The sequence below is a fragment of the Solea senegalensis genome, linkage group LG3 (assembly GCF_019176455.1).
Source record: "Solea senegalensis isolate Sse05_10M linkage group LG3, IFAPA_SoseM_1, whole genome shotgun sequence".
Lineage (NCBI taxonomy): Eukaryota > Metazoa > Chordata > Actinopteri > Pleuronectiformes > Soleidae > Solea > Solea senegalensis.
In genome coordinates, this window is record NC_058023.1 from 20,173,864 (window position 1) to 20,194,994 (window position 21,131).

Consider the following 21,131-nt stretch of genomic DNA (forward strand, 5'->3'; position numbering starts at 1 on the left):
TGCACCCACTTTGGTAATATAAAAGCATTAAACCAAGAGCTTAAAGCTGGGTAAAGCTAATATTAATAAAAGTGGATTCCAAACATCTGCACTTCAAGAGCACTGTGATGAAAGCCAGTTTTTTTTTTTCTTTTCTTATCTGTGGACAGGAAGAAGTTTTTATACATTTTGACCTTGATAAAGGATATTCTCTTAAAGGAAATGATTTGTTTTGGGTGACGCCGGTATTTGATTACAGCAACACAGGACATCACTGCCACCAGCAGCCTCAGAGAGGCAGCGATGTGTGTGATGTGTTTCAAGGAGTTTCTGGAGGAGCTAATTAGGCAGCGCTCTGTGGCTGCTCCCGGGGCTGACAGTCAAGAGGAATGTTCCTCTGTATGGTCGGCAGTCTCTCAAAAAGCAGGCCATAATTCATCATTAGGATATCAGAGTCCAGGTGCAGATGAGAACTGATAGAGCCGGCAGCCAGGCAAGTCAGGGCACTCAAGGAGGAAAATCTTATCCCAGAGACAATTCCCAGGTCATGCCCGCGGTAATTGAAATAATTTTGCCCCCAGAGTTGTTTAATCACTGACAATCACACATGTAGGGGAGGACCAAATTGAGCAACGCGTGAGTCTGATTACATCTGCCACCCTTAACCATCTCCTCACCCCCACTTCTGACTAGCACACATTTCAGTGTGCGTTCCCTCGTGTCCGTCCTTCTGTTTCTATCTAATGAAGCGTCGCTGGCCAAATGAAATAAACTCTTTCTGGTTTTTTTTGGCCCTTTTCATAGACAAAACCTTAACATTTAATCATCACTTTTCATGTGACTAAAGGTGCACTGTGTAAAACCTGTACAACAATGAGCTTTAGCATTAAAAAAGAACTGTTGTGCTGACAATAAAAAAAAAAAACATCTTAGAGCGTCATTTATATAAGTAATTTAAGTGCTTTATTTTTTATAATTATATATATAATATATACATATATATATATATATATATATATATATATATATACATATATTCGACAAAGGGTATGCATCTCCTTTTTCTTTTACTCTGGCCGAGACGTTTTTGAGCGGGGCACCAATGCTTTTTAGTAGTTATGGCACAATACCGCTTTTTCATGGTATCACAAACTACCGCAAATGATATCGGTCCAATGCAGTCATTTTCATCCTTACAACAAAGCTAAAATTCTCCAACTGTGTAACAAATATCCATTCACCCATTAAGAAGAAATAAACAGCCCACAACATGACTCAGCTAAAATTCTGTACACTTCATATATACATGTATACAGGATGTTTTGGATTGTATCAGATTTTATCCGTCCGATATCCGATCCAGTGACAGTATCAGACTGATACCGATACTGAGTATCGTATCGGCTCATCCGTACTTTTGAGGTTTGGTACCAGAGAGGCATTTCTGACCACTGACCTCACTGGCAACCCAGTTTTCAAAGTGCAACAAAGTGCGTTAACACAGACTAACGGAGTTTGTAGCCCATAAATTAAAATATAAATTGTGAATAAACGAACTACAATTTCAGTTTAACATGTTCCCTTAATCTCCGATGCCACAAGTTCTAAGTGAGACGCCAATGCGACACAGCTCCAGTCAGGGAGGATCATCATAAGGACAAAGTGCTGTCCCATTTGGAAAAAAAAGCCAACGTTGACATGCAGCAAATCATTTGTCCGTTATTAACCCCGAGCCTGTAATTATGCAGATTGCCATAGATTTTCCCTGGGTGCCTGCATGTGAGATTCAGGTGTTGTTCTCCGCATGGCAGGCAGACGAGGGAACGGCCGTGCATTACTGAACTTGCCACATTCATCATGTTGACTGATGGCACGGGGAGTCGCTCCCCAGGTCCCTGTGGTTAATGTAGTGGGTAATTAACTGTCATTTGCCTAGTAATAGGCCGATGATCAATGGTTTATGAGGAAACAAATTCTAATCCGGCGGCCTGATAAATGCACGCCAGGGTTTGGAGCAATTGAGGTGGCTGAAGAGATGGGGATGGGGGGGGAGGGGCCGGGTAAAGGAGAGGAGGAGGCGACGAGAGTGGTGTAGCGGTGTGAATTGGTACACGCTGGAGTTTGACCAAGGTTTATTCAAAAGGCACCATTCGAACAATTCGTTTTTTAAGGGTCAGTTCACCCACGCTACGATTTGTTTTATGTACTTTTCAAACTTCAGAGGTTCAGAGGCCCCAAAAAATGTCTGCAAAACTATTACTATAGTCTTCCGTCAAGCTTCTATCATTCTTGATAGAAATGGCCCACGTACAGAGGGTGCGTGTTACCGTATAGAGACCGTCGTGGTGGGTTTTACCTGAATACATCTTTCCTGTAGACTGATCCAGCTGTACAGAGGTAACGCTCCGTCTCTCTCGGTCCCTGTTTCATAAGAGAAATCGTCACTTATCACCTCAACATGTCATTTTTGAATTAAATTGAACTAAAATCCTGGTCCTAATGAGGCCGACCCGAATTTTCTGAGGCTCTGCTTAAAGTTAGAGGCAGTAAATTGTGGTTTGGTTGAGGTGAGTGTTTGACATTCGATTGTTTCTGCTCTTTGTCATGCCTCTAATATTGTTGTTAATGGCCGTTATTATGTGACTGCATGACAAAAAGTCACTAAACAAACAAAAGATTACATTCGGTGAGATCTCATCAAATCTGAATGAGATCCTGACTCCAGCGCGTGTGAACAGTAGCCGTGGCTTCATGTATAAAGTCAGCGATAATTCATTTTATTTCCCACACCCCAGTAATCACTATTGTGGGAAGGGGTGGGGATATTGTATATTTGAATTACATTGACAAAGATGGGGAAAAAGCTCTGGCACGATGCCACTGCTTTCTCCTAAGGCAGACTGGGTGTCTGGTGGTGGGTGATTGGAGGAGGACTCTCAGACTGGGTTTTGGGTCCACTGGGCTAAAGCCTTGTGGAATAATTTAATTGGTATCTGTTTCCTCATCAAGTAGGTACCACTGAGCTGTACTGGGCTGTACTGCACAGTGAACGCCTCTCTGACTGAGAGACAAGGTGCTGTGGCCTCCACTGCCTCTGTTCTCTTTCAAATTCAGATTTGAGCAAAGCATGAATTTTAATTTCATGTTGTATCTTGAGCCTCTTTAAATATACATGCCGTCTTGTCAGCAATGGATATGAAGTGGATGTCAAGCCTGCTATTCTACATATGTTATTTTTTTGTTTTTTTTAATCCAGCAGACCCACAGTTTGCTGCCTTCAAGACGTGGCAGACAGCTGCAGCACTGTCAGCCTGAGAGAGACACATTTGACATTTATTACAAATTAGAATCCAGTGCTAAAAGCTTTGAGTCACAGGCTCCGGGTGATTCTGCACCAGGTCTCTAAAACCACCATCTTCATATGGGGTTTTTAAGCTGGTGCCTTTGAATTCATTAGAACCCAACCGTGCTTAATTTTACCTCCTCCCTCGAGAGCCATTAGCGTCTGTGGCATCAAACTGGCGGAACGATGAAAGACGAGTGGCAGGTACGCTCCATCTATCTCGCCCCCCCCCCACACACACACACACACACACACACTGTGAGCTGGGGCGGTTTGACGAGTGTTTGCCACACAAGAGCTCAGCAGAAGCTGAGCCGGCTCCGTGCTTTGGCTGCCACAGATTAAGTTTTGGTAAACCTCGCAAGACTGTTATCAGCACTCTTTTTTTTTTTTTTAATATTTAGGCTTAGCTTGTCAGAGACACCGGAGAAATTGTTTGATTTAAAGGAGGCGATTTATGTATGCCCATAAGCCGCCACAGGCTGGGAGGTTTAGACATTTCAACTTGTGCAGGAAAGCATGCAATCAAGTACGCAGCAAACATATTTCCGCATGGATTCTGTTGCCCTCATGTCACACTGTTCATCAACTACATCATGATTATGGAAGAATTATTAGTGTGTATATGGAAGACTTGGCCTTCAGCCTGATTGATATAAATGGATTGGGCACGATAATGGAAACACCTGTCCCCATAATGCAGTATAATTTAATAACATTTAAATTTGATTTAAATTTGCCAGATTGGTTTAATTTGTAGGTTTAATGTAACACGTTATATATATATATATATGTTTATATGTATATATATATATATACATATATACATACATATATATATACAAATACACAAGTTGTGAAACAGGAGTTTAAAATTAAATCTTTCAGTTCCGTCAGCAGAGCAGGAATAACACAAGACTCAAATCTAGAATATGCTGATTCGATTTGGGGGGAATTTATACGCGACAACTGACAAATGGGACTAAATCTAAATATTACATAAAAAAATAAAAAATAAAAAAACTTTTTGAATTTTAAGAAGTAGTTGGAGGATTCAGTGGGTAGGGCACGGCCTGCATATACAGATACGATATCAAGTTTAAAGATGGATTATAAAGGAGCGATAGAGCTTGTCATGTTCACACTTTTTATGATCACAATAATGATAATAATAATAATAGTAGTAGTAATAAAACAATACAATTATATTTTTTTAAAATGAGTCAATTAAAAGGTTAAAAGTTGAGCATAGATATGTTTTTATAGGTATGTTTTTCTTAAATTTGTCCAAATCAAAACATTTTTTGGGGCTTGAACAGAATCAACTGTGTGCCAAATAGGAGACACACACACACAAGGACTTTTCACCCGGAATGTTTTTCGGATCAAACTAGTGTGACAGTTCTTTTCAGCGGCACAAGCTGGCTCAAATTTGGAAGAGATGAGAGAGGAGCGTGGACAGACATTGCGAACAGTGAAACAGAACGGCCTTTTGATTCAAGCTGACAGGCACTGAGCTTAAAACATATCTTTTTTTTCTCTACAAAAATGCCCTCCATCATTTATAATCCAGAGCCTTGAGTGTACGCTGCTATTTGAGAACGATTCAGGTTACTGGAAGACAAGGATGCTCACCCCCCCCTGCACAGTCGGCCTCAGACACTCATTAGCTCGCACTAAATGTATCATTTTGTCCTTTTTGGTCTTTATTCTTATATTTTTAGATCAATTATTCGCCTTTGAGATGAGCCAAAACATCCGTTCATCCATTTTATGTGAAGCCCTCCAGGCTGCGCACATTCGTGTGGCAAAGAGAAAAGACAAGCAGCGGCACAAATGTATCTAAATTTAGATAGCTCAGAGGGAAAAAAGCATAATTCTTTTAATTAAGCCGGCACTAATCCAATCCAATTGGCCCTCTGTGGGTTTTTTTACCCACCTTACATGTTCCAATAGATATCCTTCATTGTCCCAAGGTGTGTTGACAGTGCTCCTTAATTCTGTAGGTATTTATGAGGGCACAATCTATCTGCTTCCTTTGCCTCTGGGAAACATGCTTTCTGAAGGTTAATAAACAACCCTGCATATCCCGAGCCCCGAGATCATTTATCAGATTGCGATCTCTTACAGACTCAGAGAGTGGCATGCCGTTTTATCATTTTAACAACGACGGCTAAAAGTGCCTCAAGAAGTCTGCCTAATAGGTTATTTTGTTATATGATTTCGTTATCAGATATTTCCTTCCCTTGTTACAGCCTGGCCCAGGTCCCTGTGTAGTAACGGCCCTGAATCCCTAATGAATACTCACATTAATGTCCCGGGAGCAGGCGGAGAAATAATAGGGTCCTCCTTGGGCAGTAGTTGTAGCCATGTCCCATTTATTTCAATGGCACAAGCTGCGGCCCTGTCATTTTTTTTCCTTTCTCTTTTATTCTTTTCTTGTACCGTGCTCCTCTGTCCGTCCTATTTTTGTAACTGATCCGGAGACAGTGAGCGTGTCTGCGCCGCATGTTAGTGCGCCGATCACAATCTCTTTGACAGCTGTCACTTTGTGCTCAGAGTCACCACGAAACGGTGGAAGCAGCGTTCTGCACCTGTTATTTTTTGCTTTTTTTTGGTGTATGAAATGAGAGGCACAGGCGGGGGCAGCCCATGGCCACGTGGAAGGGAATTGGGCTTGGAATCGGAGGGTTGGACCGGCCAGCTCAAAAGCTGGGGTGCCCCTGAGCAAGGTACCCCTTGCTAATTGTTAATTGGGTACTCCAGTCTACCTCCTTGTCCACTAAACCTAGAGAGGGAGACTCTCAGTATGTTTACATGAGGTTAAACAATTCGAATTATTGAGTAAAAACCTTTAAAACACATCTGACTGAAATCGTTGTATGTAGAATTTCTTAAAGTCAGACATGGTAACAACTTTGTGTTTTTGTGCCACCGTCGACTTCTTCTGTTGACCATTCGCCACGCTCTCTCCTGCTCGTCGCAGCACATATAGCAACTTGTGTCGTAAAGCTACAGGATGGTGTAATTGGACCTCGGCACAAGGCATATTAATGCCGATTTTTTTTTGTAATAGGTTGGGTGGTGTGAGATAATTAAAAACCACTGGCCCGCACTTTACAAGGGTTAGTGTTGATTACTTTCTTAACCAATGTCAGATGAGAAATGTAACTCTTTTACGAGTGTGAAGACTGAAAGCAGTATGAAACTACAATAGCACCCGTGACTTATATTCTGTACCTTTTTTTGTTTGTTTGTGTGTGTGTGGATGATCTCTCAGGTTGTTTGGCGTAACGGGGAACTGTGCAGCCTGCAGCAAGCTAATCCCCGCCTTCGAGATGGTCATGAGGGCCAAAGAGAACGTCTACCACCTGGACTGCTTCGCGTGTCAACTCTGCAATCAGAGGTGAGTGATCGGACCACACCCCTGTTCCTCTCACGCACCCGTGTGCAGGCAGATGGCCGGTCAGGGAAGCCCAGATTGCAGCCCATGGTGCTGCCCGTAGTTAAAGAAATATCCCACACCAGAGATTTATCACACTAACCAGTGAGCGAGCGGACACATCTGAGGGCTTTAGGACCCCTGCTGGGCCCGACGCAGTGATTATGAGCCTGTACTTACTGCAGCGCCGTGTCAGCCTTGAGCTACAGGTGCAGTTTCATGGCCATACATATGCTTCCCATAAGTCTTCATTACTTGGGCTTGTGACTGCATCAGGATGTGGTCAGAGATTTTGGGACGCTGCTTCCTGACCACAGCACCAAAGAGGGAGCCGTTTGGAGGTTTTGAACTGAGTGATAGAGGGAAAAAAAGCTTTTTTAAAGAAGCTCCAGTATCACCTTCACTGAATCTGTACTGCAGCCTAACATTCACTTTATAATGCGTAGTGGAAGAATTGAGAACAACCCAAAAGAAAAGTCCTCCAACACTGTCCAGTCTCAGTGGTCATGGAGTGGCTAGGTGTGACATGGGACTATCACTGATCAACCAATGTATAGATTGTAGCTTCTCGCTGGCGTAAAGAGCTCATTTCTACCAGTTACAACAAAAGATAGAAACCATTAACTGATTGAACGAGGTATTTCAAGAGTGCTGGTATAGAGTACACCAGCACTTTTTATTCCAAAACAGTATCATTCGTCTGCACAAGTGTCTGTAACTGTGCCAAAATATGGACATTTATGCAGAAACAACATTAAAGTTAAATCATGAGTGGTTTTCAGTAGAGGAGGAGGAGGAGGAGGATACTTTGATATAAACACACATATAATGCGTCATTAACACATAATATAGCCTAAACAAAAGCATGTTTAATCTTGCAGAGATGAAAGTTGGTTCAAAAAGTTACTGGAGACAATCTACTGCGAGTGGGAGAAGACAGAGCAGCTATAGATTCATGCAAACAATCAAGGTTAAGCTCAACACTTGTTGCACATTAAATGGACACTTTAGTCCATTTGCAAGACTACACATTTGTATTAAATGTCAGTTGAGCTTAATTCAGTGTTGCGACTGATAAAAGCCAAGCAAACTCCAAATGTCTGAATTTCGTTAAGAAGCAGCCGCCGAGTTTCAAAACTAACACAGAGCCGGCAGCATTTCTGAACTTTGAACACCTAACACTCCATTTTAGGCGCTCAAAACCTCCTTGGTAGTGCGGATGGCAGACAAAGTGATCGCAGATGCTTTGTGTTTAAGATTTAGTAGTGTGAATGTGCCATTAATCTGGATCTAGGCTGCGTTTCTGTCCAAGAACTCTTGGCACTGAGGGCTTGCCTGCTGGGTTGTAGGCGCAGGGGACTATACATTGAACAGTCAAAAGGTGACCACACTTCAAAACCCTTAAACTATTCCATTGGTACATTTGCAAACACTATCTTATACTGTATAGCATTCTGGAAAGTCCCCTCACAGGTTCCACATTAGCATGACAGAATCGCTGCAAACATTTTCTGGGAACAGTCCTGGAGCTAATGAGCAAAGCCAGAATGTTATCAAAGTTTTCTTCTTTTTTTTTTTGAAGGTTACAAGAAACACTATCCATCAGAAAACCTTAGGGGAACACATCGGGAAGGTTATGTGTTGGCTCCGTTCCTGTGTTTCTCTCATCTTTTTTTTTTTTTTTTTTTCCCCTCCAACCCTGAGTTTGTTACCGCCACGCAGGCACAAGCAGCCATGCACACAAACCAGACACATTGTGCATGCTCAAGGCAAAGGACCTGGTTACGCACAATTAGCACTCGGTTATTGTCTTGCCACTTCAGGCGGCTGCACCAGACAGCCTCTCCTAATGGAAGAAGTCAGCTAATCTTCATCAGCCAGGCCCAGGCAGGCCAACTCTGCTCTCTCACATTAAAACCCATTTAGGCGCGAGCAAATCTTTCTTTTTACATTAGGGCAGCTGCTGAACTGTTGAATAAAATCGACGTTAAAGTGTTCCACGAGGGCCGTTCTGGCTCTGCGAGCACCTTTCAGATGCCCATCACAATTTCACCAGGACCTGGCCAAGATTTATGGTGTGGCACCATCTTTAATTGGAGCCGTTCGCTCGCTTGTGTCTTTTGTTTTCTATTTTGTTTCTGCACATCTGTGCAGCTGTGTGGGTATACGGTTAGAGGATTACTCATGTTTGGCTGAGAAGTCCAAGAGGAACGATAGTGCCCACGTAAAGTCACTGAAATAAAAACAACAGCCAAATCAGCCCAATGTCAGGCTGACTTTCTGGCACGATGTGTGTCTTAGCTGGTTATATGTTATATTATAGGGGTTAGGCTTATATTTTCATGACTTTAAAAGCTCGCATGATTTTTGTTTACTCATCCACGTGATATAATTATAAACGACATTTCTTGTAGTTATAGCCTTAGAATTAAAAAAAGATGATGCCACATGTGTTGGGGTGAACCAGGGCTTGCCAGATGTGTGTGAGCTCATGTTTCTTAACCAAAATGACATTACTTATCTACACGTCTACAGATATGCAGGTCAGCATTAGCTGCTTCTGGTGCTGTAGGTAGGATTTAAGCACAGTGACTAACCAGTGGTTAGGTTTAGAGACAAAGGGCTCCTGGTTAATGGGTAATAAGTGTTTATATCCTGGCCAATAAAATGACATGTTGCAGGAATGAAACACACCAGGATGTCGCCGTAGTTTCCAAAAGGCTTTGACACAGCATTAAGACACTATACAATTCTAAAAAATAGTGGGTTAACTGGACATTTGTAACTTGATTAATAAAAATAAGATTTTTTTTAAAGTAAATGAATGAACGAACGCTCTCAGCTTTAGTATATAATGTATCAAGAGATGTGGATCTCACTTAAGATTCCCAGACTAGTTTCTCAACATCTTGTCGCAGCCTTGCTGCTGAAAAACCTGCCTCCGCTTGTCTGGCATGCCGATCTACAGCCTTGTACATCGATGCCAGCGCTGCCCTTTCTCTTGTTTCCCGAGCCTCGTACAAACATGAAAACCGGGACTCTGCCCCCCCTCCCCGGCACTGCCGTCGCCGCCCGCCGCTGCCCCCCAAGGGCCCTCTCGATAAAGCAATCTAATCCATCTCACAAATGGCCTGGAGATTTCTCCGCGGAACGTTGTCATAAAATGTGAAATCTGATAAACAGAGCAGGCAATCACAAGGTCACTGGGGGTCGCGCCGTGTAATTATCCGCTGCTCCTGTGGGTCAGCTGCAGCCCGTGTTGTTGTTTTTGAAGGTGGAATTGCTACAATCAAGCAATCAAGTATGAACATACAGCCCCCACCACTGTGTGTGTGTATACATATATCTATAGATACATATATATACACGTATATTTGCTTGTATGACCTATTCACTATAGTGAACCTAGCATAAATGATTTTACACATTTCATCATTCTTTATTTGACCTCAGAAATGTTTTTATTTCTCGGTTAATCTGACTAAAATCCCACTTATAAATGAATGTAAATAAATCCAACTGAAACTCAGTCTTAAATTATTTAAAATCTCTGAAAAGCATGGCGAATCTACACTGCTACAGTTTTAGACCGACCTGGACAACACGTTTATGCTCTGTCAGTTTAAAAAGATGAATATTTTGAAGTTGATGGAAGAGCTCGGCATGCTAACAACTAGCCGTCAGCTAAAGTTGTTTCGGTCCATGACGTCATAGGTCAACTGGACAACGTCTAATACGAACACGCTGGAAGGGAGCCTATCTTTAGTGCGCGTAATATAATCGGACTATAGACCATTATATAAAAATAGACAAGCCCAAGAAGTAAGATGGAAGTTCCAGTTAGCCATCAGGGGGCGACTTCACCGGTTGCAAAGAGATAATAAGTCTATAAGAAGTGTCTACTTCTAACTTGATTTATAACATCAGTAAACATTTTCCTGAGGTGTTAATGGTCTCAATTAAAATGTTCAGATCTTCCTCAACAGAACATAATGCCAATTTTTTTTTATTATTTAAGTGGCACCTATTGGACAATAGGTTGCAGGTGACGTCTGTGAACTTGCGGCCTCAGAAATCGTGACGCTTAAGGCTTCAAAACAGAGGTTTGTTTTGTAACCGGAAAATGATGTTCATTTTTAAAAAGTTAATGAGACAAACACATCGTCTGCGGCTTTATCCTCCACACGGGGTCTTGTAGAAGTGAACAACCAATTACTGTCACATTCACAGTCATATTAGGGCGTCCAGTTAACCTCTGCACGTGTCTGGACTGTAAACTGGAGAACCCAGAGAAAACCCATACACACACAGGGAGAACATGCAAACTCCATACAGAAAGGCCAACAGCGTGGCCTCCGGACACACTCCAGTCGATCAGATAGCGCTTGTATACTCGGACAAGGATATCTACAACCGTAGCTCGATTTAACTTTAACCAAATGACTTGCTGCAGCTATTAAAACGGTGGATCGCTTAAATGACAGATTAATTAGTGCAGCAGGGCAGAGGTGGACAAAGACTGTCTCGGTAGCTGACGGTGGACGTGTCACTGCGATCATGACCTGCAGCTGCTTTCTTGCTCTTTGTCATCATCACCATCACAGTTGCCACCAATCTCTCCCTTGCCATGAAAGAGGAATTGAGAAGAAGATAAATGGAAGGGCCTGACCACTTATCTTACTTGTGTGTCTGCCAGAGAGCAATACCCCACTCTTTTTCCCTCTTTCTCCACTCTGTGCATGACTTTGAAATTGTATCAAGCCGAGGGGAGTGAATAGCTCCTGTCCCTGGTCTATCAGTGAAAATATAGGGTCCTACATAGGCTCTGATTGCTCATGTCTGCACCCACTGTGGCCTCACTCTGTTAAACTGGACATAAATCCATCGCCGTGACCTTCCCACTAGTCAGACCTGTTATTTTCCCCTACACCTACAGCTCTGGAAAGAGCGAGCACACCAGTGAGGTCTTAGAACCAAAAGGGGTGAGGGAGGTATCTGGTTCTGAGGAGAGGGTGCTAGTGAGGGCGGGGGTGTTGGGAATAAGGAAAGTGATATGAGACTCCATCCAGCAAGCAGTTAGCCACAGATCAGCCCTGGGGGACAGCTAATCGATGGGGCTGTCGTCCAGCCTCATCATCTAGCCAGTGCTGGCCCAATTTCCCCCTGATGAGCTGGAGGCCGCAGTCTAGGGAGGCTGCAAGGAAGGTTAGTGTAGTCGGGAGTAGGACGGGTGACAGTGCAGGGGAAGGTCAGTGCAAATACAGGGAGGAGGCTCCCTACTGGAGCTTTCAGAGAGATGGGAAACTGACACCAATTGGATTCAGCACAGCTAAGCTCAACCACTGGTGCCTTGTATGTCATGAGTTCGCCTTGTTAGACAGCAGCCTAATAGGCAATAAGGGACACAGTTGTCACTTTGTGTATGATTGGTAGTGAGGACTTGGAGAGGCTGTGCAGCCAGCATACTAGAGACACACAATTCCAACTCCACAATACCACACTGTGGAGTAAAAAAAAAAAAAATCACAATTTAAAGTAAAAAAGACAAATGTTATAAATAAAATACATGTCAGTTTTCCTCCAGTCGTGGGGTGAGTTCATATATTTTCCACATGTAGGTCCTACTCTTAAGCAGGGGTGGACACTTCCATTTCTTCACATTTTAAAATAATTTGGATTAGGTTTGAACAATTAATACTTCATAATGTTCATAATACCCATAATGCATTGACTAGTAGTGACTATATTAGGTTGGAGGTAGATTTCTCTTCATGGAAGAGCCTTTGGATATGAATGCAAGGACACTATGGAGTGCAAATTATCGTGGTGAACACTGAGGTCTCACATTTGTGTTTGCTCCACTGGCTTAATGTCAAGCATGTGTCCACACAGAAGGCGTTTCCAACCAATTCGTCAGTCTCACGTGCATTTGACGGAAAGGATACGCCCCCCTTTTTTTAATCAGTCTAGCTGCCTCAAAAGGCACTTAAAGACTTGTTTTTTAAATGCACCCTTTCTCTATATCCTTATATGTTACACAAATTACAAAGTTAAACCAGATCAGGCTAAAGGACCTTAAAGGGCATGATATTGCAAGTAATTTGGAGGCACATTTTAATGCACAATATGATTCACATTAAAGGGACAGCTATATTTTTTGGAACTATGGTTGAACAAGGTTTTGACACATTTTCAACACTGACTTCTTGGACCTACCTAATAACTTTACATGATTTCAACAACTTAACAACTTTTGCAAGTAAGTAAGTTTGTCCCACTGAAGTAAAAGTGAACAAAGGGTTTTAAAAACACCAAAGTCGCAAGAGTCACATTTGAACTCATTAATGGAGGCAGCAGTGGATCAATAACTCTTGTGTGCTGTGATGTAAAATCATTCATTTTTGTCTGAAGACTTTGGTCTAACACAGGGGTGTCAAACATACGGCCCAGGGGCCAGAATCAGCCCACAGGATGAATTTGTTCAAATTTAACTCTAATCTAAACATATTGTCAAATGCTCCAGATACCCTTGATTAAATGTTTGTGCCTTTATAGATCCAGTGTGCTGTGTAAATAGTAAATGTAGGCATGATATTGTTGAAATTGCACTTATATTTCTCAAGAAATTTCATATTTTGTAAAATTATCCTTCAGTAAATGTAAAACAAAGGAGAAAAAACAAAGGAGTTCTTGTTGTTCATAGGTTATTATGCTATTATTTTACTGTTTTTACTGGTCCGGCCCCCTTGAGATCAAATTGTGCTGTATGTGGCCCCTGAACAAAAATGAGTTTGACACCCCTGCTCTAACACCAAGAAAAAGATATCATAGACACACAAAAGTGTATTTCGCATGGTGAGCCTTTTGTCAATTGGCTAAAATATATATTTTTTCTGTCCCTGTTGTCAGCCAATCTATTAGTGAAAGTGAGGAACCACTACTCCAATATTTTGAATGTCACATTCACAACGTTATATTATATGTACCTGTTCAAATGGACATAAATCAGTCTTGGTCTAAAAATGTAAAAGTTGCAGTATTGGCAGAATTGAAAAAAAATAGCATGGGCCTTAAAACAATGGTTTCAAAAACCAAATGTAAAATCATATGTTCTAAGTTACGTTCCCCAAAGAGAAACTCATCCTCAGCGCGTCCTTGTTCTGCTCCTCGTGGTTGCCCGGCAGCAATATGCCAGAGAAGATTTATAACACACAGTTACAATTAAGCATCAGTGTCATAGGGCCAAGTGTTTCTGAACCTGTATGCATCCTAACAGTAATTAGATTTGGTGCAGTCGAGACCATTTCCTCTCTTTGACAATCTCCCTGTTTCTTCATTTGAGTGGAAAATGAATACTCTAGTTAACACGAGCCCCGGAGGCAAATGGCTGGCATTGCAATACATCTTTTAAGTGTGTGCCTGTGGAAGCCATTCTTTCTCTTCCTCCTACAACAATAGGTCTCCAAAGACTCATTAGTCACAGTCAGCTCTAAGTACAGGAAGGAAGATGGAGGGGAGAAAATGATGGCAGCCCAGGTGGAGAGGGAGGGTGGCATCATCTGAAGCTGGCCTAGTCGAAGCTAAAGTCAGAAAACGCATCATCTCACACAATAATATGTGGTGTTTGTGATTATGGATGGAAGGAAGACTTTTAAAGTATAGCATTGCGGCAACACACATATGTTAAATAACTTTAAAGCTGGTAAAGCTGGAAAGGTCAAATCTGAACCCGAAAAACATATACAGCCTAGAAGCACACCAGTCCAGAAGTAACTACTTCACAGTATAGCAGAGGGCGCTTTGAGTGCAGTTTTGCCTTACATCCCCACCCAGCATGTCTATGTGGGCCCCATTAAAGGGTTATATTTGGGCTGCCAACATAGGTCCGAAGTGGGTTTGTCCATGGTTTCCATGGTGACCCCACCCGTGGCCCATGTTACTAAAACCATATGGGACCTGCATAATTTGCCCATGCATTGATTTGAAGTGGGCAAACTCGAGATTTGTGCGGAAAGTATCTCAAATGGTGCACCAGTTGTAGACAGCAAAGTGTCCAACAAATCTGCGGACTCAACTGTTAGCTTAGCCATTAGCTTCACCCGAGTGGAGGGGCATAAGAGACATCAGAGATGGCTAGGATTGGGCAAATAACGTCATGTTTGCGTGTGTGCTTGGGCGTCATTCATTCATTCATGGTCTATCCTCTACATGAGGAACGCGGTGCAAATCCCAATTGACATAAGGCGAAAGGCGCGGTACACCCTGGACAGGTTGCCAGTCCTTTGCAGGGCCACACAGAGACAAATAACCATTCACTCTCACACTCACACCTACGGTCAGTTTAGAGTATCCAATTAACCTCTGCGTGTTTCTGGACTGTGGGAGGAAGCAGGAGAACCCAGGGAAAACCCACGCACACACGGGGAGTATAATACTCCAAGCAGAAAGGCCCTTGTTCACCAACCCAGATCTTTTTGCTGCAAAGGCAACAGCGCTAACCACACTACAGTAACATATTACATCAACAGTGTGCAACATAAAATGGCTGTTTTTTTTATTTACTGAAATCAGCAATCTAATATATCAGCACAATCTGCTGGAGAGTTCTGGACAGGATGTTTCCTGCAGCTGATTTTTTTTTTGTTAAGAAATTGGGACTACGATAGGGCATCACAAGGTCTTTTATTAGATATGCCTGTGATGGGCCCAGTGTAATATCCACATCATAATTGGTGCACATATGTCACATACGCTGCTGACATTTCAGTGAGCAGAAACAATTTCGCCGTGTGAAATAAGCGCAGATGACAAAGGGGAGGGGGAGCGAGAGGGAGAATAAATAAATAAACTGATATGAACTGGATTATGGCCCAATGTCAGTGAAGACAGACACTGACTGATTGTGGGAGAGCACATGTCATTTAAAGCAGGCGACTGATGTTTTAAAGGGGGTGAATGACAAATGTGTCAAACAGTCCAGATTAATGGAAGGATGAGTTGCCTGTTTAGTTGGCTAATAACAGCTATTCTGGCATTAAAGTTCCAGTGTATAACATTATGGAGGGGTTTTATGGTTGAAATTTAATAAACTACCCACGTTGGGATTAGTGTAATACCAACATGCACATGGGTCACCTTAAAATAAAACTTAGAAGCCTTAGAATAAGCCTTTTACATGTACTTTGCTTCATGGAGGCTGTCATCTTACATTTAACTTTTTGAAGTGGATGCTTAATAATAGGTATATGAAGGCCACCGTAGTTTCCCAAAAGACTAGAAAAATGCAAATCTTCATCCGTTTAGGCTGCTGGGGAAACATGGCGGCTAAAGATGTTAGCTTCCTTAAAACATTTCTTACAATAAGCACATACAAAAAGGCTTATACTCAAAAAATATTAAAAAAATATGCATTTATACAAACATTATTATTTCTATATTTGATTTCTGCCAATAAATCCCTCCAAATGTTAGACATTGGAGCATTAACTCTTCCTAATAGTTGGTGCCTTGGTCAGACAGGTTGGATTTAGACCTGAAATACACATTTGTATGATTTATAAAAAAAAATATATATATATGTTCAAGCATCTGCGTAGGGTAAAAATAAATCTGTTGTGCTCCAATGGGGTTTGTAGTCTAAAATTGGATTCAGGCTGTAAATGTCATCTCCTTAGTTCTCTCTTCGCAGCCATTTTGGAGTGATCATGTCAGATTCTAGTGTCACCCATGTTGGAGATAATTCATGGCAAAGAAAACACTTGCTGGTGAAGCTTTACAATGCAAAGGTCTTCCTAATAGGACGCTCTTTAGCTTCCTGGGAAAACACTTCAGTCATTTTGTATAGTAATGGGATGGTTTGGCATTGGAGTTAGATACCATCATCAACGTTGTCCTCATTTTAGCCATTCATGAATGAAAACAAAAGAAAAGAAAAAAAAAAAACTTTCGCGCCATGGAGCCTGCAGCTTTATATCATAGTTCTGTCTAAATAAATGTCACCTCCTCCCTGGAACATTTGGCTTCATTTCAAGAAACACATACCACTCACACACTTTTTAGCATTTTATGCCAGTACCTATTGTGTATCTGAATCCTGCTAATTGGTCCCAAATGGACCACACAATTCACAATTCTCAATCTGCCCTGCAGCACTGAATAAATGCTACAAAAAGCCCGGACTTGTCAGGTATGTACCTGGGACTGCGTACGAATGTGCGGCAGTCTCGACATCCAGGGGGGAGTTAAACGGCGGCGTGCCCTCCTCCCCCCCCCCGCCCCAAACACATACACACACACACCAGCTCTACACCTCTTCCCTGCCGGTAAACACCAGCACCACTGCTCTCCCGACCTTGTCCAACCTGCACGCAGAGGGAGATAAGCAGCCCTCAGGACAATACAGTGAGAGTTAGCGCTCTTATGTGTTCAACATAATCTCCGCTTGGTGCTGTGCCAAAAGGTCAAGCGTATCAGTGCCCCCAAACCCCGTGTCTTTACATAAACCAGGACAGGATTGCCATAGTGTGGTAGGTGGGGATGTTTCTGTAGTAGCTGCAGGTGCAGAGGAACCTTGGCTGTAAATGGAGATAATGCCATTCGTATATGCACCACAGCCCCCACCCCTCTACCCAAACTGACAAGCATCCCCTTTACGCCCTGCATTTCCCCCCTTGTAATTGAGTTGACTATGTCCTAGAGGAGCACTCCTCGTCTGCACATGCCCGCCGCTGCAGCTGAATGGGGGTGTATTTGGTAGCTAAGGTAGAGGTTTAGCACAATAGTCAGAGAGCCAGCTGGGCCTGTTAGCCTACAGCTCAGTACTAATGATCAGATTCTCACTTTGATGCTTATGTAAACCCCCCCCCTCACCCTTTTTTTCCCTTTCTCTTTGTGTGGCGCAGGTTTTGTGTGGGAGACAAGTTTTTCCTGAAGAACAACATGATCCTGTGCCAGACAGACTACGAGGAGGGGCTGATGAAGGAGGGCTACGCTCCCCAGGTCCGCTGACCCTCGCAGGCTGACGCGGAGGTAGAAGAGAAGAGGAGGAGTGGGAGAATGAGAGAGACTGAAGGAGAGCTTGCAATCACACAACAAAAAGCACTATAGCCTCCTGTCCATCTCCTGTCCCCCACATGTACATAACTGAGCAAGCAAGCCTCCCTGCATGGGAGTGTGGACACATTCTGCTGTACAAAATAGCCATAGAGATGCCGGCATGGCAAAGACAGGCCCTGGAAGCATACAACAAACTACAACTACAAGAAAAATATTTGCTCATTTTCTTTGTTTGTGACTGATCAATGCTGCCTCTGTTCCTCTGGCCAACATACACTGGTCTCAGAGCAATTTCTCACCAACCATGTGTTCCCAGACGGAAAAAAAAAAGAAAAAAGAATAACTAACCCACCTAAAACCAGACTTGTCTCATTTAATCTGACAAGGACAGAGTCCCACCTGACTGCACAGTACAACATCTTCTACTTGAATCGAAAAACACACTGAGGTATTATCAATCAATGTAATTTTGCGATGAAGACCTTTTTACTGTATTGATATCTGATGAAATACACAGTGAATGTAAACTGAAGAGCGGCAAAAATGTTACCCTTGGATGACTGGTTTATTGTGTGTGTGTGTGTGTGTGTGTGTCTTCGGGTTGAGGACTTCTCTACAGTGCAGTCTAACAAGGCTTGGCCTGGTCCATATCAGAAGCTTACAGTAACAAAGCTGACGACACTAACAAATCACAAAGCTGTGTCAGTAAACACATGAAACACCTGAACCCTAATGACTAGCATCACATGTTTTTATATTTGAACCAGTCCAGATTTGACCAGTAAACGTCATTGGATGTTTTCAGTGTCAATGAAAACACCCGTATCTTGTCAAATCTGCCCAGCACCAAACTCATTTCACACTTAAGCTGCTTTCATACATGCAAAAAGTCTTCACATGTTCCGTAAACTGTCCACAGGGAAATTGTAAACGTCCGTAAAAGTGGCTCCGGACAATTTGTAGAACAGGGGTCTCAAACTCAAATGACCTGGGGGCCACTTGAACTTCAAGTCTGGTCAGGAAGTGTTTATTTATGATCCAAAACAAGTCTATAAATATCAAAAACAGACATTTAAATGGTGGGCCGTGTGTTTAAGACCTCTGTTCTAGAACTACTCCTACCAGCTCACTCCAATTAATGAATGACTGAGCCCATTCACAACCAACGCCATAGAACGTTTGGACCCAATTGTCCAACCGTTCATGTCTGAACACGGTGACCAAAAAGAGGCAGACACTTTTACGGCAGGTGGTGGAGACCAAAAAGGAGCTACGAGTCACCAGGTGTCCACTTAATGTGTGTGTAGAAAGCAGCTTTAAATGGTATGGATCAGACAAAATGCCTGTAGATGAACTTCCTAACTGTGAGAGACTATCTTTAGTGGGGTCATGAGAGTCAGTTTCCTTCCTCAAATGCATTCCATCAGAGCCACTTTCAGCAGTATGACTTGGGTTCGGACTGTAACACCAGGCTCTGGAAGGCTGTGTAATGTCTTTTGTTTGCTTTAAAGAGTCTTTTTTATTTATTAAAACCTTCGCTTTCACACTGTTTAAACCGAAATATGAGGGAATTCTCATGGAGGCAGGTTGTCGCTGCGGCTGTAAGGGGTGTACGGGATCGTAACGGGATGGTGGGCGGGTTGGTAACTTTTTGTACACTAATTTATTTGATAAACGTTCAATGCTTCACCAGTTGTCCAAGATTTAGCATTGTTTCCCCTGCTGGTACTCAAATCCAGGTAACGTTTTCTTCATCACTTGCTCACGTTGAGGATGAAAGACGCGGCCATCTAAGCCGTGATGGCTCCCTGCTGCAGTGGAGCTACGTTCTTCTCCAACGACCGTTCATATTTTTTAACATGACACATCAGCATCAGAGCATGTGCAACAGCACTCGGCACCATCTCCCAGCTGGAAAACAAGAGATCCTTTCTCTAATTTGTAAATTATGGGTGTACATAAAAGAAATATTCATTTTTGCTTGCTATTGTACAATGATTTCTTTTTATGTGTCATCCAGCATGAGATGTTTATTTTTAGGACAACGCTTGTAAATACTGTAATTGTAATAATTTTAAGCACAAATGTAATACAGTTTTATTGTGTTACCAGTGAGTGTGGTGTCTGTTCTTTCCCCAGTCTCATTGCCACATTTGTCCGCCTGACATTTATAACTGGAAACAAACTGCACTTTGCTGCTACAGTGGGCAAAATAGTCTGTTTTCAGACTCTTGACTCTTTGTGCCCCAGCCACTGGATGACCACAGATGGACACAGTTGGTATGCAACAGGTGACCCAATGTTGACACTGGTTTAATTAGCTCTGCCAAGGGAATTATGTTGTCCGTGAGCAGCACAACTCAGAATTAAACATTTTTGGAGTCGCCTGGGTTCACACTGGCTAAAATATTTATATGATCCTTAAACTCTTAACAATGGTGTAAATGCTTCATTAGAACATGTAAATGCTTCCATTTTGAAATGGCTGGTTATAGCTTTATTTTTCTTTGGGCTTCTAGGGGTCACAGCGGATGATCTGCATATTTGATTTGGCAGAGACTTTTATGCTAGGTGGTAAATGCAAGTGTTTTAAAAGATGTAAAAGACTGTAGACTGAACTGTTACTGGTATTGGTAGGAATTCATTGTTGTGATATTAGTATCACATCCAAAAAGTGACATGGAGCTATCCCTGTTCATACTGGTTGTTCTTAGTGGGACAGCATAAAGGAACACCCTTTCTCCGTGACCTGCCCTGTGATTGGTCAGTTGCTCCTGTTATAGGCCAGATTTCCTCAAGGCTGGAGGTCTAGTTCTCACTCAGACCACTTGATATTCATTATGCTGAAAGGTTATTATGGAATCATTGTTCAATAATGCCGAAACTACCCTGCCTACCCCAGCTTTAATTGATCAGTTGCAATGTTTACTGAAGCAGCTGGGGTTAAATATCCATCATTTCATATGAACCAGCCGCTGGAAAGAGCCTGTTCCCTGTTCATTACCCTAACCAGCAGAGCATGTTGCAGCCTGTGATACAGGATTGATCTCAAGTGCAATCATTTCCTCTGCTCTCCCTGCTGCTGCTGCTGCTTTATAAATGCCCTTTTCGTTAGTCGTGTGAAATGATAGGAAGCGCACAAAACACCGCAGTGAAGAGCCACACTTTCAGGGTTAAAAGTACTCATTCAAATGAGGCAGCTAATTTCTTTCAATTCCACCTTGTGTTCAGCCATAAAAAAACACAATTGGCTTTCATCTTGTCAGAGTTAAAAGTGGATTTTCTTTTGCATTTCGTCATGTGTCACACATG

The 21,131-nt window shown here is 42.4% G+C and overlaps 1 protein-coding gene across 2 annotated transcripts in view; it reads left to right on the forward strand.

Moving 5' to 3' along the window:
* The window catches only part of lmo3 (LIM domain only 3), a 50,307-nt gene extending 30,380 nt beyond the window's left edge, over nucleotides 1-19,927 (forward strand). For both annotated transcript variants that reach the window (XM_044022570.1, XM_044022569.1), the window contains exons 3-4: nucleotides 6,603-6,728; nucleotides 17,666-19,927. In XM_044022570.1, coding sequence (XP_043878505.1) covers nucleotides 6,603-6,728; nucleotides 17,666-17,771 — 232 coding nt within the window. In that variant the 3' untranslated portion in view covers nucleotides 17,772-19,927. The remainder of the gene's footprint in view (nucleotides 1-6,602; nucleotides 6,729-17,665) is intronic.
* Nucleotides 19,928-21,131: the final 1,204 nt, after the last annotated feature.